General features: G+C 41.7%; 1 protein-coding gene across 1 annotated transcript; it reads left to right on the plus strand.

Annotated features, from left to right (window-relative positions):
* The first annotated feature begins 2,260 nt into the window (after nucleotides 1-2,260).
* Nucleotides 2,261-12,783, plus strand: LOC130911077 (collectin-12-like). The gene is made up of 8 exons (XM_057828790.1): nucleotides 2,261-2,428; nucleotides 5,130-5,923; nucleotides 5,984-6,087; nucleotides 10,032-10,156; nucleotides 11,737-11,801; nucleotides 11,911-11,996; nucleotides 12,065-12,242; nucleotides 12,342-12,783. The coding sequence occupies exons 1-8, from the start codon at nucleotides 2,365-2,367 to the stop codon at nucleotides 12,489-12,491; spliced, it is 1,566 nt and encodes a 521-aa protein (XP_057684773.1). The 5' UTR covers nucleotides 2,261-2,364; the 3' UTR covers nucleotides 12,492-12,783.
* The last annotated feature ends 6,318 nt before the right edge of the window (nucleotides 12,784-19,101 follow it).

The raw sequence follows: 19,101 nt of genomic DNA on the forward strand, positions 1-19,101 counted from the left end.
TGTTGGCCATAACGTCTGTTGTACCATAAAGACGTAATTTTTGGGCAGTACATAGACGAACAGTAGCTCTTTCATTCAATACCAGATGTCCTGACAGATCCAAATACCTGTTGCATTGTACCCAAATGAGTTTTCCGCAGAGCCAGGCGGTTTACCAAAAATTGACCGTTAACAAAATTCTTCACGATGACCGACGTAATTTTGACCATGTCGGTAAATTTGGTCATTTAATAAAACAAGTAAATATAGTCTTTTCATCCCGCTTTGACGCCGTGTTGTTCGGCTACGTTCGTTCCCCTTTAAGAAAGCAGTCAGTGTGTTTACATGTGAAGTCACGTGGTTATCAGGAAATCAAGCAAACAGCAGCCCAGTAGACTAACGCTAGCGGCTAATGCTACAAGCAAACGTGATGGAGTCGGGCTTAAGGGAGCTTAGCCAAACTTTCACCCGACATTAAGTAGACTCTTGGCGGCCTCCAGGCGGGCTTTCACCCGCTTTCTTCACGATTTCATGAGAGAGTGCTTCTATTGCTTTCTACTGGCTGCCGCTAGCGGCTAACGCTACAAATGAACGTGATGGGAGTCTGATAGCGGCTCTAACCTTGTCAAAACGGCTGAACTTAATGAGTGGATTGGGCACCGACTGCATCTAGCAATTAGTATGTCGCGTTATTTTGTATCTGTGTGTGTGTGTGTGATTTCTTTGACAGCTTTTATGATGGTAAAGCATTCACCATAAATTATAATCCAACAGTGGGGCTTATAATATCACCATTTAATGGCCACCGCTATTTTTCTGTATGTGCTTGCTTTATTCTGTGTCATTACTGCCATCATAAAATCTTAAACGCTTCATTGGCATAAGAGCAATATAGCTTTAGCGTGTGTGTCTCTGTGGTGGGGGTGCATGTGTGCGTGCATGTATTTAAAAAAATGCTCTGAAAAAAAGAAGAAGAAAAAAACACAGAAACATTGAAGTAAAAAGCAAAAAGTAATAATGTCACATCAGCCATGAACAATAAGTTGTCTGTTTGAAGTGTACTGTTCAAGTCGTATGTCATTTGTGTTACAATGACATGTTTGCACAGTCGTCGTATTGATTTGTATAATGTTGTTCAAGTCATACTAGCTGTTATAAATGTTCAAACTTGAATTCTTATTGTTTACAAGACATTTTCATATACTTAATGTTTAGACTGCATGTACAATTGTTAAACATGTTAAATTGAAAGCTGGTAAATAAAAAAGAGAAACAGTACAGAAAAGCAGTTTCTTTTCAGGTCAGTCACGTCAGCCTCTCGCCATAGTACACGCACACACACACCCACGCATCCCCCCCCACACACACACACAATTTAGTTTTTGTGTTTGTTTTTGTGTCTGTCTGTTTGTCAGTTTTTGTGTTTGTTTGTCTATCTGTCAGTTTGTATATTTGTTCGTGCCATGTGAGAGAATATTGTCAAAAGCTGGAGAGGTCATTAGCAAAAAGAGGAACCGGCTGAAACCAAATGCTGCTGAGATGATTCTGTTTTTAAATAAAAATGTGTGAATCACCCAAATCCCCATCCCAGTGTCACTAGCATTCTATACACCTACCGTCAAGAGTTCCCTATTGCACAAGCATTTGCGTATTTCATTTAAAAGTAACACAACAGCTTTTTTTTGTTTGTTTGTTTTCATTATTATTATTATTATTATTTATTTTTTTTATTAATCTGGGGGAAGAATAAAGAATACATTTCAGGCTAGTGGTCAAACCCACTACTGCTCGCACATCAGACATAGTATATAACCACCATACCACCCACAGGTTTCATTGTTCAGATGACACTTGGTCATTTGGTTAGATGAAAATTCAATATATTTTTGTCCAGAAGATGTCACCACACTGAATTGTGTCAAATGCCTCGTAGCACGGAACCATCTCAACACATTTGCTTCAGCGGTACAGAAAGCAGCGGTGAAGCAGTGTCGTCTGTCGTGACTCACCACACTGATTCGTGGCAAATGCTTCATAACACTGAATGAACCATTTCGACACGTTGCTTGATATATATTTACTGCTTCAGAAAGCTAAGGTTTCTCCATCACTAGTACGACCCTAATTTCCAAATGTTCCACGTGACGTTGAGACGTGTTTGATGCACGAATTCTTCTTTGTTTGTATGTTTGTTTTCTTTTGATGCACGAGTTCTTTAGAGCGTCATCCTCCAGCCTTTGTGTCGTTGGACGTGCGTGCGTGCGTGCGTGCGTGCGTGCGTGACGTAGTCAAGCTTGTGTGTCTGTCACAGAGCGAAAGAGGCTTGCGTCGTATTAAATTCTCCTCTGAAGTTTATCTGGCTGATCTTCTATCTGGACCTGAGAGATGAAGAAGGCACAATCGCTCCTTTTCCAAGCGTTGACCGTGCTTGGCATTTGGGCTTCGCTTGGTGAGTTCACGTTTTTATTTGACTTCAAGGTTCACTGCAAACGTTGTTGGGACTGGATTTGTTTCTTCAGATCATTAGGGGATCAATATAAAAGGGCATTTTATTGGCCCCACCTCGGGGAAATGTATACTTGTCAGATTACTAGACATATTAAGCAAACTGTCAGTCTCATTTGAAACAATGGAAACAATACATTATACATCCGCGGTTTTGAGACACTTTCTGATCCGACTGTGAACTTTTGAAAAAAGGGTGTAGTAAAGCCTATTTAAAACTAACGACTGACTTTAAGCATTGATATACCACTCATTTAACTCACTGACCGCCACTGACTGAAAACCTGAAACATTCACTTCGGTTTGCCTTGGAAATTCACTTCGGTTTGCCTTGGAAGGCTGCAAATGGATTGGACGTCTAGCACCGTCATTGGCACAGAAACGTGAGAATCCATAGCCAGTCCTCCCAGTTAAGAATAAGCGCACTTCTGTTGTTGTCAGTAGTAAGCTAAACGAACCAAAATTATACATTAATACAAATGTATATATATAACTATTTTAAAACTATTAAAATTATTATGAATTAAAAAAATAACACTAAATATTACTATTAAATTTTATTATAATAATTTTAATAACTTAATAATAATAAATTTAATAAATTCATAATAATTTATTTTTTAATTTAATTTTATAGTATTATATAATACTATATTATTAGTAGTATTATTATTACTAAATATAATAACACTAAATATATAATACTAAATATTGACTAATGGCAGTTAAATACTCTTGTAGTTTAGTTTTGGTTAGTTTTAGTTTTATACTAAAGGGTCATAGTATTTACCTATGATATAAATAAATATCTACTTTTTTAAATTCCATTATAATCTTAATGATTTTTTTAATCAATAAATTATCAATAAACCCAATAGATTTGTATTAATGTATAATTGTATTTTTTCATATATAAATAAAATTAACATTAAAAAATAAAAAATAAATACATATATGTTACAGTTCTACATGGACTGAGGTTTTCAATGCAACTTTTCACATTCCAGGTGTTTTGTTTCACATTGCGAGATGGATAATTTTGTATGTGGTGCCTGTGTGTGTGTTTTGTCATAATGTATCAAACGTAGGAAGAGAATGTCCAAAAGACATGTGCTTCAACACAACAGAAACTTAGCTCCAAAACCATTGTCTGTGATCTCAATTGATCTGGATCATGAATACATATAGGTTGAGGTGCTGGAAGGGGAGGGATAATTGAACTTTTAATGACCGAAGGGAAAACAAACAACAACAAAAAACCTGCAGTTGAACACAATCTTGATGACTTTTACAATTGTTGTTACAATATGATTAACACCCCCCACCAACACAAACCTATATAAAGACAAACCGAACACTTTAAAATGCAACTTTTTTTCACCTCGACCTATAACCTTACTCACCTTGTCTTCACTGATGCAAAAGCATCTATTGCACTTTCATATGACAGTTGTTTTGGAAGGGCACTTCTTTCCTGGACTTGGTGGGCTTGGACTTGGTGCTGATGTGGATAAGTTCGCTGTAAAAGATGGCCCAGAATGTACAGAGGCAGAAGGAAAATATTTCAGAAGAGCATCTAGAGAAGAAAGTGGAATCTTACATTATATTTGTCAAATAGCTGCTCATTGTCAAACCAGCATGATAGCGCCTAAAGTCTTGCAGCCTACTGTACCTGTCTATTGGACCCGGTCACTATCTTTGATGGGCGTAGTTGAAAGAAAATACATTCTTGAAGCACTGCAACTACACAGGACTATTCAATAATAATGAATTAAATAAAATAAGACAGCAAATAAATACCTATTGAATTTTTTTTTTTTTTTTTACATGAACGTGATCGCCATTTTAATGAATTAATGACACATTTAAAAACAAATGTTTGCATTTAAATCCATGGCACTTTTAGTCCCCCATACCACAGAACTTTGAAATTATTAATGCATATTTTATGGTGTATTTGTATAATTAACCTTGCCACTTTTTTAGGCAAGGCAAATTTATTTGAAAGGCAAAATTTCACACAAGGTAAAAGTGGTTCACATCACATGAAAGTAAGCAAGACAATTTGGGTCCCCCATAGACTTTGTCCAAATTTCTCAAAAATTGGAGGGGGAGTAAATTTAACTGAAACTAATCAACAGCTGGCTGAATACTGAAAATATTTCTAAAACAACAGCCTGGCTAATGATACAGTATAATCTTTCTTTAGCACTAAGTCATATAAACTCTATGTGAATAACCGCTAGCTTGCAGTTGCGCTAAGTCTACGTGCTTATGCTGTTGAAAAAAAATCATCACAACAAACCTCTGTTTTTCTTCACGTTTATGGTCTCTTCTTTCTTTTTCTTCTGACCCGGAGGGCTTTTGTCTTTTCATGAAGTTGACGTCACCGTAACGTCGCTCAATTGCGGAGGCTAAAAATAGCACCTTCAGGTAGCTCACTCGTCTGCTGGGTGGTGAGACTGGGGTCTGTGGTGAAATTATCACATCACAGGAAAAAGTGAAACGGGCAGAGGGTCCACTAGAAAAATGATTTCATTATTATTTAAAGACTTATTATGAACGGTTTTGCTCTTCTTTTCTTTGAATTTTTTGAATACTGCTATCATCAAATATTATTTGAATATTTTTCTTGACGCCCTTAGGACGCTGCTGCGGGCCTACGAGCCCTCCTGCTACGCGCCCTCCTGCTACGCGCCCTCCTGTTACGCGCCCTCCTGTTACGCGCCCTCCTGTTACGGTCGCTCCTGCTACGGTCGCTCCTCCTACGGGCCCTCCTGTTACGGGCCCTCCTGTTACGGGCCCTCCTGTTACGGTCGCTCCTGTTACGGTCGCTCCTGCTACGGGCCCTCCTCTTACGGTCGCTCCTGCTACGGGCCATCCTGCTACGGGCGTTCCTGTTACGGGCCCTCCTGTTACGGTCGCTCCTGCTACGGTCGCTCCTGCTACGGTCGCTCCTGCTACGGGCCCTCCTGTTACGGTCGCTCCTGCTACGGTCGCTCCTCCTACGGGCCCTCCTGTTACGGGCCCTCCTGTTACGGTCGCTCCTGCTACGGGCCCTCCTCTTACGGTCGCTCCTGCTACGGGCCATCCTGCTACGGGCGTTCCTGTTACGGGCCCTCCTGTTACGGTCGCTCCTGCTACGGTCGCTCCTGCTACGGGCCGTCCTCCTACGGGCCCTCCTGTTACGGTAGCTCCTGTTACGGTCGCTCCTACTACGGGCCCTCGTGCTACGGGCCCTCCTCTTACGGGCCCTGATAAGAAGGTTGTATCGCCTACTCGACGGCCCAAGTCTGCTGAGGGCTGTCAGGCACCCTGGCGGCTCAACAACCAACATAGTTACTGCTTTGCCAATGACTCTAAATCTTGGGATGATGCCAAACGCTACTGTTCATCCAATGGGGGGCACCTGCTGATAATCCGGAGCAGCGCGGAGAGGGTGAGCGGCCTTTCACTAAGTGTCTCTCGTGCCCTTTAGTACTGATGCAATTTGTTTCAGGACTGGTTGAAAGAACAACTCGATGGCTTTGACTACTGGATCGGCCTGAAGAGCCCATACCCGTGGAAGTGGATTGACGGAACTCCTTTGAAATCAGAACTAGCGTAAGCAGTATAAGGAAAGCGTAATGTAGACACGTAAAATTTGGGTACTTCCTACTCACTCATCACTATAACACCCAAAATGACAGCTGCACCCAAGGAAAAGTGCTTCTTCTTTGCTTTATAGGGAACTGAACAGCCTTATGTGGCGACTGCTATTATCAATAAGATGATTGGTAAAGCACAACCGAATCAGAATCGATCAAAATAACATCCCTCAGCGTATCTGCTTTTTAACAGGCCGTTTAGTTAAAAAGAATTTCTGAAATGTTTTTTGACAGGCCGTTTTGTTAAGAAGAATGGTTCTAGTCAAGGCTGATTTATGCTTCTGCGTTCCGGTGACAGCGGAGCGACGCCGTAGGCCCTACGCCAGGGTTCACTAAATCCGGACCCTAGTGACGGGATCTGTCGTTCACTTGAGTAAACGAATCCATTCCGGATCGTTCAGTAAAAAGATTCGTTCAAACGAATCGTTCAACGAATCGTTCGCCCCCCTCATCTCCCTCCCCGTCCAAATGAATCGTTCGGTTACTGAACGGGAAGTGACGTTGCCGAACGAATCACCAAAGACCGCTTCGCAGTATAACTGAACGGGAAGTGACATTCTTGGTCCCTCCCTCTCTTGCACATTGACCACTCGTCGTAGTTTCAGTAATGAGTGACAGGCAATATCATTCTGCTTTCACAGACAGCCTCGTCTCCCTCCCACCCGCTGCTGCAAAAGCGAGGGAGAACTTCCGCGTCGTCTGTCCTAGTTCTATGGGCTCAAAATCATGGCTCGTGCTTGCATTTCGATTTAGGACACGGTTAAACATTTTCCTTTTGTGGGAGGAGTGGGGGTTTGGGGTCGGGGGCGCACGGACTTTCTTTAGCATGTTCTCGATCACATATACAATGCTGCTGCTAGCCTGCTACCAGCCAACGCAGCATGCTTGCTGTCACGAAAATAAAAATAAATCGAAAGTTTAATTTCTAAATGGAACGACCAACACATATTTACCTCTCACTCTGTTGTATTTTTGTTTTCATGCTCATCACTATTATTTTTAGTCACTATTGTTAAAACTATAAGTGTAAATAGCTAGTTTTCGAATGTGCTGCTCTGAAATAAAGACAATACTGCATTTTGATATTTGACAGTTTAATTGCAAATCAGTATTAAGATGATCGTACTGAATTTTTGCACTGGTATTAATAAATAAAATAATCCGGTCAGCTCCCCTGTCGTCCCCGCATCTCAGATCGTCAAATGCTGACGAGAAATGGTTGTTTGCCCTTTACGATGTCGCCTTTCTACCCTTATTAGTCTGTTAAGAAAAATGTAGACATATTGCGACATCTCCCGTGTCCGCGTGCGTTGTTTTGGGGCGCTTGAGTAGTGCATGATGGACGGATTGACATAATTTGTCAAACCAACCAACACCTGACACGGGGGAAAAAAATAAAACACTCGGAAAAAAATGACATGTATATACAGTTTCATTGCAAATCAGTATTATGGTGATCGTATTGACGTTTTGCACTGGTATTAATAAATAAAATAATCCGGTCAGCTCCCCTGTCGTCCCCGCATCTCAGATTGTCAAATGCTGACGAGAAATAATTGTTTGCTCTTTACGATATCGCCTTTCTACTCTCATTAGTCTGTTAAGAAAAATGTAGACATATTGCGACATCTCCCGTGTCCATGTGCGTTGTTGTGGGGCGCTTGAGTAGCACATGATGGACGGATTGACATAATTTGTCAAACCAACCAACACCTGACATGGGAAAAAAAAAATAAAACACTTGGAAAAAATGGACATGTGTATACCGTTTCATTGCAAATCAGTATTATGGTGATCATACTATTCTTTTTTTCTGTGCACATATGAGGTAAATATCGCTGCCATGAAGCCTCCATATAGTGACAGTTCTTTGCCCCCTTCATTGCCGTCACGCGACCGCAGCTCAGCTTTTGCTTGCCTCGTAGCTACCCGTGTTTTAAATTACTGTAAATTTGATAGTATGTCGTAATAGGTAGTCCCGAGTCTGTTGAGAAAAGTAGTACACTAAACCATGCTCGCTAGATTTGTGTGGTGTTTTTGTCTTTTTGAGCTGCATTTGATAGGCTCCACGTTAACAAATATGTGACAAAGTCCTTTCCTTTCATTTTTTGATTCGTTCACCGCATAGTCATTACTGGAAAGTCACGTTAGCAGCAAGCTAGGTCAGGAACCGGAGGACCGAGTCACTGAACGGGAAGTGACAAAACTCAGTCTTGCCCCCTTGCCTGCACGCTGGCTGCTTATTGGCCACACGTGGAAGTGAGTGACATACGCCCTGATTCTGTTTCCGGTCCCTCCCCTGCCCGCGATGAGGCTGGCGTCTGATTGGTCGTGTGCGATGTCAGAAGACGCTGCCGCTTGCTCAACGCCCTCCCACGCAGTGAACAAGCACCAACTTCATAGAACGAATCAGTGCAGATGGTGATTAGTTCGGTCTCGTTCACCCAAACAATTCGTTCAAAAAGAACGAATCATTCGCGACCGATACAACACTACCGGACCCCGGTGCCACTTTTCCTGTCGTGTTTTCCACGTCTCTCTCCCCTAACACACCTGAATCAAATGATTATGTCATCAGCAACCTCTCCAGAAGCCTGATAATGATCCTGATTATATTGATTCAGGTGTGTTGGAGGAGGGAGACATGGAAAACACGACAGGAAAAGTGGCACCGAGGTCCGGATTTAGTGAAGCCTGCCCTACGCCGTCATTGCGCACTTGAACTTCTGCGTCACGGGAACACTTTGCTCTGTAACTCACCACCATGCCACTAGAGGAGGTGTGGGCTTGAACAATTTTGCGCAACCGAAAAGAGTGTATTTGCAGCTGCAGCTAATCAATACTGAACAACAAATGTTGACGCGTGGGCAACACAGAAGACGTGTGCGAATGTTTGAAAATGGCGGCGGTGTTGTGCTGAACCGGAAAAAGAGCGGACCAATCACAGTCCTTCAACGTTTACGTTACGCGCGTGTGTGTTAACGGCGTAGAATATCTTGCCGGAACTCCCTGACATAAGGGTAGGCACGGAGCCCTTTTTTTGGTGGGGGGGGGGGGGGGGGGGGGTTGTGCTTTTCGCACAGTTTTAAATAGAGCACACAATAAAACACAACAGGTTTCACACACACACAGTGGTTAGCACGTCGGCCTCACAGTCCTGGGATCAAGGGTTTTTTGAAAAACGCTCTGGCCTTCCTGTGTGGAGTTTGCATGTTCTGCCCATGCCTGCTTGGGTTTTCTTCGGGTACTCCAGTTTCCCCACATCCCAAAAACATGCATGGTAGGCTAATCGACCACACTAAATTGTCCCTAGGTACGAGTGTGTGCGCGCGAATGGTTGTTCGTCTCCTTGTGCCCTGCAATTGGCTGGTAACCGATTCAGCGCGTACCCCGCCTAATGGTTGTTCGTCTCCTTATGCCTTGCAATTGGCTGGTAACCGATTCAGCGCGTACCCCGTCTACCGCCCACAGTTATCTGGGATTGGCTCCAGCCGTGACCCTCTTGAGGATAAGCGGCTCAGAAATGGAATGAATGAAAGGTTTCACACATGCATTACTGCATTACAGTGAAACGAGGCATAAATGAGAAACTGATTCCCATATATCCATTATTTTTTCACTGGTTTACAAAATTCCATCTAAAAGTCCATCTAAGAAACACACTTATAAGAAATAAACGTGATCATTACAAAAAAAATCTTCTTACTGAGCAAAATCATATATATATATTTTTTAACTATATATTTTTAAGGATAATTTCATGTATTGATTTTTTTTTTTTTTTTTTTTTTGCACTTGATTTGTAAATGCGACTGATGCTCAACTAGGGATGAGCTTCAGAGCAGCTGCCGAAAGGTTGTTTTATAGCAGGATCTCGGTATGAAAGGTACTTCTGTGCAGGCTCTGGGATGCAGGTGAGCCTAACCTCCAAAATGAAGACTGTGTTGAGATGGGGGGACGTCGAGGTCGCTTGAACGACCTCTCCTGCACCTCCCTTAGACGTTACATCTGCAAGCGATGCCAAGGTGAGTTGGCGCCTTCTGTTGGTGTGCACCAACTATACTACACTGTGCTTTCGATTAGAGCAGGGGATTCTCAAACTTTTTCCTGTGAGAGCCACATAACTTTTCCCTTCTCTGATGAGGGGCCGGGTCAGTTTGTAACAGAAAAAGTGTGACGATTGCAGGAGTGCCTAAATGCAAAAATGAATTGTTTTTCAGAAAGCCACAATCAAATAACCCTTTCTGGATTCTTCACGGAACAAAAGTAAATAAAATTAATAATATAAAATAAAGATAATATGTCAAGTTCAAAAATAGATCTTTAGGTAGACATAAGGAGAGAAGACACTCAGTTTTCTTGGCCAAGGAGAGCAACATGTGACTCGTGAGTCACCAAAATTGATCTCGAGGAAAAATATCCTCCTTGGTATTTTATTTAGGGGTTTGTCCTAAACAAAGATGGATGTCGCCCTAAGGGAGGGGAGAGCAAGCTGGAGACACCCATGTGGTTTTCGATTGGATATGTGTGTGCATGTAGGTGGAACTAAGTGAATACACATGTGGAAGCAAGATCTTATGTAATCCAGACACTTCAGTTATGCAACGCTGCGGCCATGGATGGAAAATTGTCCTCGAAGGTCTAGACGGAAGTCCAGACGCCAGGTGCTGAAGATGCCTCGGAAGGTCTAGTTACGCAATGATGCGGCCATGAAGCAAAATAGTTGTCATCCCGACCCCCTTTTACCCTTTGTAACACTTAAGCATTATACTACAACCTGGTATAGCAAGCAATAATCATTTACTGGTTATATAAGTAAGAAAAATATGGCATTATGTATTTATGGTATGTATGAGCACAAGCAAATATTCAATCAATCAACCAAGCAAATATTTAATCAATCAAACCTCGATAATTACCTCAACATAATATAATATTATCACTATTAATTAAATAGATAATAACCAAATAGCCCTCTGGGTTCTTCACAGAAAAAAGCCAGGAAATAAATAACACTATTGGAAAAAAAAGAAATTGATTGTTCAGGGGGCCGGACCGAATGTGGAGGCGGGCCGTAGTTTGGAGAGTGAATAATATATGAATGTGAGAGAATATATGTGTGTGAGGGTGAATATGTATGTGAATGGAGAATGTATGTGTGTGTGAGGGCCAGAATGAAAAATGTCTTGTACGGCCCCTCATATAGTTCAGTTAGTCTTTCGTCTACTTTAAGAATGAGCTTGCATACGATTGATAATAGAGGCCTACTTGTACCACTAATACTTTTTCCATTCTGAGAGATTCAGGCATCATTATTAGCTGCCTATCAATCAAATACATTTGCTTAGTTGGCAAATTGTGCACTATCATACTTCTGACTCCGAGGCTGCAAGTGTTCTGCGCTCATATACATCTGTGAAACGTGACCGTGTTGCGGACGCAGCTTGAATGTGGTCTACCGATGGAGCACAGGATCACATGGTGTGCTGATTATTTAGCTGGGAAGATTCATGGCTTCCTAATATGCAATGTGCTCACTCACACTTAAAATCTTAATGTCAAATCTCATGTGTCCTACCTTGGTTGATGTTTGTTTCAATACCAGATAGCGATGAGATTATGTACAACGGCATTAAAGGCACTTGCAACCTCCAAGTGGATGTGTACCAGGTGAGTTGACGATTGTATGAGTTGTAGTTGGCATGTTCTGGAGGTTGCCCATAGCGATTAGCGCTTGACTGATATATCAATTTCACGCTGCCTTTATGTGTGCGTGCAGGAAGTTTCCGAAGTGCTGTTCAAAGAGCGTCTATACGCTGGCTGCATCATCGTCATCCAAGGAAAAGTGAAGCCGAACCCAACCAAGTAATTGTCACCATTCCCCCACGTTGTGTTAGGTTCGCTGTTACAAGAACTACCTGTCTGTATTGCAGGTTTATCGTCCACCTATCTTTGGGCCACGGTGAAGACACCCCGATGCGCATCGAAGTTGATTTCAAAGATGGGGACCTTGAGCTATTGACCCGCATCGGGAGTCATGTTGATGGAAAGTATGTCAACAAGATCGTCAAAAAGGACTCCTTCCCCTTCGCAGCCGGAAGCGACTTTGAGGTCATTATGTCATTTTAGGCACACCATCAAATTACAAAAAATTGAGGTGGTTGGAGCTTCTTCTCACGTCGGCTGGACTAATCATGCATTCTTTTACAGATGACCATCGAGTGCGGCGACGACATTTTCCGCTTGGCCGTCGGCAACGACTTTGAGGTGGAATACGAGAATGATGGTTATGATCTGCAAGATATCCACAGGCTGTTGGTGGAGGATGATGTGACAGTCACCAACGTCAGGCTGATTTGAGGCTGCCAGCGCAGTAAAATGGGAGGTGCTGCTTCTTCTCAGGATGTTGACGCCATGACGGCTCTTAACTAGGGTGACCGCCAGAGGGGAAAGTGGCTAGAATTCATTGCTGGAACTCCCCGACATGAACGGAGCCAGAATTTTTTTTTTACACACATAAAAATAAAACGGTATTACACATGCATTAGGCTACTGCATTACACATCCTATCACAAGGTAAACATGAGAAGTTGATTTTCATTCAAAATTGTATTTTTCAATGTAACAGTTAATAAAATAGCAGAAACCCCAACCTCTCCCAACCTCTATCTCTTTATTTTCCCTCATTTCCTCACGTCTAAATGCAAAAATTGAACTCCGAAAGAACATAGAATTACAATTGTGAAAATTTTTTGTCAAATAATCATGTCACAAAAAATACAAATGACTTACAGTGAAATGGAATGTATTTTGAAGATCGCACATTGACATGGAAGATGTTCTGAACCTCCCCATCTAACAAATGTAACAAAATTTAATGAAATAAGCCTCTTCAATTCTTTCCTCTCTCTGAAAGAGCTGAGCAATTTTCTGTTGAATTGCCCTTTTTTTATCGCCTTAATTTTGAACGGAAAAATGAGTCCATGCGCACATTGACCCGACTCCTCGTACTTTATAACTGCTGCAGCAAAGGAGAGCTCTGTGCTGTCCATGGAATAAATAAATGTACTGAATTATCGCCTTTCAAACAACACGAGTGTCCCATTTATCAAAGACAATGATGAAAGCAAAGACGATTCTCACTGCTCAGTTGTTTACAATAAGTGTACACTCAAAATAACGATTCAACCCACAATGCACTGTGGCCTTCCGATTGGCTGGCCTCTACAAGACACCACAACTTAAGAAGTTTTGTACATGTGACCCTTCACCACTTAGGTATACATACACTGCCCATCCATATGTTATTATACACATAAAATACTTAGACATTTGTTTCCGAGGCAGAAACGTAACCGAAAGCATTCACGAGTGTCAATGCTACCGCTAGACAACCGCACTGTGAAAGTGAATGAGCTTATGGGCAAAACCGTGACAAAAAAAAACAGATGCCGCGAATTATTCTGACCAGCAGGTGGCAGCAACGCACCGCAAAGGGTCAACTGATGGCCCATATTATTGCATAAAGTCAGCACATCGACACACAATACAACAGCATAAACGTCTCTCAGAACTACTACTTCTCACACTACTAGTAGGAGCCACGTCAACGCAGGCAGGCGATTCTCCTCAAATTGTTCCCGTGAAAAATCATGAAAATCCGACATTTTCACAAATTTATAAATCAGGCCGGATGCAACGGACAGGACGTGAAAAGTGGACATGTCCGGGCAAAGAGGACGTTTGGTCATCCAAGCAAACAGTCATGGCCGATAAAAACTAGATCACGATTGTGTACGATCGGAAAAAAAAAACGGACCCAAAAAGACATCAACACAACTGTTTCTCCACCAAGCATTGTGAGGAATGTTCACAGTCTATGTGCAGCGACTTTAATTCACTTTACAACGCATACTCACATCATCAATGAAGGAGCCGACGTACACTGCTGGCCAAAAGTATTGGCACCCATGCAATTCTGTCAGTTAATGCTCAATTTCTCCCAGAAAATGATTGCAATTACAAATGCATTGTTAGTACTGCTTTGTCATGTACGTGTACAATCATTTAGTTTATTTTTTTTGTCTGTGAATTTCAATCTGTTTGTCACTAGTAAACATCCACTCCATTTGAACAAGGAGGGGGACAGCGAATACGTTCGTTCGCTTCCAGCCCTTCCAGTTCAAATGGAGTGGAGGTTTAAGTGCTGTCAATGGCAACACTTGGAAACTGTTCAGTTTTAGTCAATTTCAGCGACGCCGTTGGACAAAAGCGGTAGTGTTTTGCCTTAAGGCAGACACACACCCAAATAGTGCTGTAAAATCACGATGGTCGCCTGCAGATGGATAAAACATTTGTTTCCAGCGGCTGTGTGAAGGATTAAAAGTAACAAGGTAATGAATCCAGTTGTGGCTAAACAATAGGATAGGATCAAGGCCGGCCCAGCATATACGCAGACTATGCAGCTGCTTAGGGCCCCTGACCACTCGGGGGCGGGGCCCCAATCTGGAAACCTCATTTTATACGTTGTTAATAGAGCATCGTGAATAATGTGGCGCGCATTGCCGTTGATCTATGCAAACATCCATTTTCTTGTCATTACAATCTGGCAACCTGGGGAGTGACGTTAAACCTGCTTTGCGATGATTGGTGCTCAAACTTGCTTGGAAAATAGATGCACGGATATGTGGAAGAGAATTTATCCCTCTGGAGCAGAGAAAGGAAAGAAGAAAATCGGAGAAGAAAAGAAACAACAGTATAGTGCTGCAACGATTAATCGATGAACTCGAGTATTCGATTAGAAAAAACATTCGAATTAAATGTTGTTGCTTCGAGTATTCGTTTAATGAAAGTGGCGTTGTCATGGTTTATTTTGAAAGTGTTTGCATTTACTTTTATTGATTAGGGTGGATACACTGCCCTCTGGTCTGCCTCTTTTTACATGGCTGAATCCAACTGCTCCCTGTTAACACCAACGTAAGCTAAGTTTTTGTTTGAGCTAATGTTTTTTAATGCATTCATAATTTAGTTTATAGGTATATTTAGCCGTTTTTTGTGGGAATATGTGTCTGAACCATTTGTTAAGAGCATTGTGAAAAAAACTTTAGCATTTTATAGCATTTATATGCTAGCTGACTTTCTCTATGCAAGTTAGCCAATTGTTCTTTTGTTGTACATAGATCCTCATTTAAAAAAATATTTATATATGTATCTATATATTACATATATATATATATATTACATATATATATATATATATATATATATATATGTATATTACATATATATATATATATATATATTTATATATACTCTTTGAGGCTGAGCTCAGGTATTTTAATTTTTCATGTTCCTTATCTGATTACTCGATTATTCCAACTGACTAGTCCATCAATTAATCGACTACTAAAATATTCTGTAGCTTCAGCCCTACAACAGTTTCGCGGTAATTGAGCATGTTGTTGATGTTGTTGTTGTTGTTGTGCAAGACACTCCAACTTGAACGCTGTTGTCAGCAGAGCTGGTCAATATGTCGTACTGGTAATTGCCATTAGCTGCAGGGCAAAAGCCTGGAGCGAATCAAGTAAAGCGGAGCAAGCTGTCACCTGTCGGCAACGGCAAATGTACGGCTTCCGCTGATTGTAGTAAAACGAAATATTGGCATAATATGCATTTGGACTGGAGAGCGTAGATATAGTCATTTCATTATTATCAAGTAGTATGCCAATCAGAAAAAGGTTTGGCGCCATCTACTGTAAGTACTGGCAATCGTTTGGGGTGAGAAGTTTGAGTATGCAGTGCAACAAAATCTGATTAATATAAAAAATGTGGACGTATGGGTTGGATTGCATGTATGGGTTTCACAGTACTCTGTGACGAAATGGTGGGCCAAAAATATGGGCCCCTTGGCATTATTTTGCTTAGGGCCCCTAAGTGGCCTGGGCCGGCCCTGCGTGCAAGTGCATCCAATCCACGGGGGAGAGACGAGATGGCAGCCCAGACTCGGCAACCTCACCTGCACCTGGCCGAGCTCACAACCGCCCAGTTCATCGACATCTGGAAACACTTTGACATGGATGGTCAGTGACTTTTGCTCTTTTTTTTTCCCCCTTCCATCAGAAGTTCATTTCTTAAAAAGAGAAAATGTGTTAACTATTAAACATTCATTTTCTTGACCCTGAATAAAAGATTTGCAATTTTAATCCTATATAGGGCACTCATTTTTACACAACGTATGGTTGCCATTGACGGCACCAGACCTCCATATCCATTTTGGCTAGGAGAGGCTAGCAGCGACTGACCACTGCCAACCCTTCCAGTCAAAATGAATTGGATATCTAGTGTCGCCAATGACACTGAAAGATGAGCATTCACAACCATTCTTTCCAGTTTAAATGAGTTGGATGTCTACAGCTGTCAATAGCAGGCAATGAGTAAAATACTAAGAACAAAAAGATAGACTTTGGAGTGTTATTGGAGATCATAACCACAGTGTGTAAATAAATGACATTTTTGATCTGTAAAATTAGTTGATTTCATGTGCTCGTTAGTAGGTCAGAATAAGGTTGGATATCGGCCAACTGTTGTAGTCGCACTTCCCGTTTTCATGGGATTACCTTCTCATGTCATTCAAACCCCCCCTCTGAGCTCTGTTAAACCAAACCAGTCTTATTCCGAGCCAGTATTAACTCTCACCACAACAGCTTTCTGCTTGCATATATTGTAGGTGGTAAATGCTGGAGAGGACTGCAAGACATTCCAAATGTTGTTGTGAATTTGGTGATAAGACTTGGCTCAATTTGCTATGGTCAACGATGAGTTGAATCAAGAGCCAATGGACACGCATTGGACCCACTGGCAATTCCAATTTTGTGTTCAGACAAGATTAACACACAGAGCTGCCTCTGAATGATCGTGTTTTTGTGTCATTGACGGCGACAAACGTCCAGTCCATTTGCTAATGGTGAAGTGATAGTCAAATAGCAAAAATAGTGGCGCTTCGATGTACGAGTGACCAGACTCAAGAGTTTTTCGAGGTCTGACCTGAGGTGGTTAAAAGCAAAAGTAGTTATCCAAAACATTCCTCAAGTACAAGTAAAAAATATTCGTTGAAAAGAATACTCTAGTAAGGAGTAACTTTGTCAGTAACTGCTTACAATGTCTGATGAAAAAAAAAAAAATAATAATGTTATATATTTTTTTCAAAGCACAACTTCATCTACTAGTAGATGGACTGTCATTATCATACTGTACTATAACCTATCCGGCCAAAAAGATGACACACAAACCCTCAAATTCAGACCAGAACAACACGATGAATCACCACCCAGAGCATGAGTGCCCTCTAGCGGAGAACAAACATTGTTACCGCTACTTATAACGTATAATGGAGTCATGTGGTTATTGTTGCGACGTCTCATTGGTACAACTGAGACGGCCACTGTCGGCACCTCTTGCGAGAATAAAGTCAATATGTACAATAAAGACGAAAAATGTAATGACTAGTGTAGCCCAAAGTAGTGGAGTAAGAGTTGTGTTTCATCACAAATCTACTCAAGTCAAAGTAAAAAGTATCGCGTGGTAAAACCATAAGGTGGAGTTTGACTTTTCTGGCAAGAGGGGCCAAAAATGTTGATGACCCCGAAACGCAGTGTCAGCAATAAAATCAACTTACACGATATATGCTCCGATAGTAGCTTAGCCCATGCTCGTACATACAGGCATCCCAGCTGTGTGTGCGTCTGCGTGTGTGCGTTTTTCTGTCTTACCTCGTGGAGAAGTAGACGCCGCATCTGTTTTGGCTGAATATTTCAGCCAGGAACATCATTTATAATAATACGTTGAAAATGAACTTTTTTTTTTTTACCTTGTTTCCATTTTTGGGGGTTAACGTCTGAAGTGGAGCCAACTGAAATTCCGCTCACCATTTTGGCGATGCTCTCCGGTGTTTCATGGTCCACATCTTCAGTTCTTGGTTCTCGCTCAGTAGTTGTTGTCGCTTTTGAAAGCTTAGGTTTGAAAAAAATGATGTATATCCATCTTGCCTCTTCTGACCTCCAGTGTTTTTTGGGGGTGGCTTAGCAAAGCAAATGACCGTCTCTAAGGTGCTAGTTGTCAGGGAGCGCGGGCGGGCAAGGTGGACCCAAATGCAGGGAAATGTAGGCAAGGCAGATGAATGGTGCAAAAATGATTTAATTAAAGCCAACGAAAAACAAAGTACAAACAAAGGCTGTGATAATCCAAAGAAGGCACTGAGGCAAACAAAAACTGTCACTAACAAAAGACTGCTTTTCAAAAACTCACTTGGAACTTAAGGGCTTGGATAGGCGTGAATACTGCTGATGAGAACCTGACATGGACTTTGACGTTGACATAGACACTTACATTGACAATGACGCAACAAGGACTGAAAAGAAACTGGGTGCTTTTATACACACACACATGCAGACAAGGGGTAACGAGACAACGAGGAACAGCTGGGTAATACAGGAGGACTCACTATGTGCAGGCACGACAGGTGAAATCAATGGGTAATCACAGAGACAAGTCACACTAAGGAAAAAAACAACACAAAACCCAACACTAGTCACATGATCTTTTTGAAAAATATTTTTTTTACCCATTACAAAAAATGTTTTTTGTTCATTTCATTCATTTTTGTTGTTTGTTTTATTGCTTTACAACTTTTACAGACAACATTTTACCGGCAACGTCTTAATTTTAAATCCATATATTGGAAAGTCATTTATAAGATCCGACCGCGCACTTATGCGCGTGCGGTGGCCACGGACGACGGGGAACCCAGCCAGCAGGAGGAAAACTCGGTGGAGCAACAAGTGGCATCTTACCTTCGGAGCAAGGGAATAACGTTGGACTTGGAGCACATCGAGGCGTGCCACTCAATGCCGATGAGGAATGACAGACCGCCAGCCATCATCGTGAGATTTATCAGTCGAAAAAACAAGACAAT

The sequence above is a fragment of the Corythoichthys intestinalis genome, unplaced genomic scaffold (assembly GCF_030265065.1).
Source record: "Corythoichthys intestinalis isolate RoL2023-P3 unplaced genomic scaffold, ASM3026506v1 HiC_scaffold_104, whole genome shotgun sequence".
NCBI lineage: Eukaryota > Metazoa > Chordata > Actinopteri > Syngnathiformes > Syngnathidae > Corythoichthys > Corythoichthys intestinalis.

Excerpts from the sequence above, each read along its gene's own strand:
- LOC130911077 (XM_057828790.1), top strand. The coding sequence starts at position 2,365 with ATGAAGAAGGCACAATCGCTCCTTTTCCAAGCGTTGACCGTGCTTGGC. Across the intron at positions 2,429-5,129 it reads TGGCATTTGGGCTTCGCTTG|GACGCTGCTGCGGGCCTACG; the intron begins GTGAGTTCACGT and ends TGACGCCCTTAG. Across the intron at positions 11,802-11,910 it reads TCCAAGTGGATGTGTACCAG|GAAGTTTCCGAAGTGCTGTT; the intron begins GTGAGTTGACGA and ends GTGTGCGTGCAG.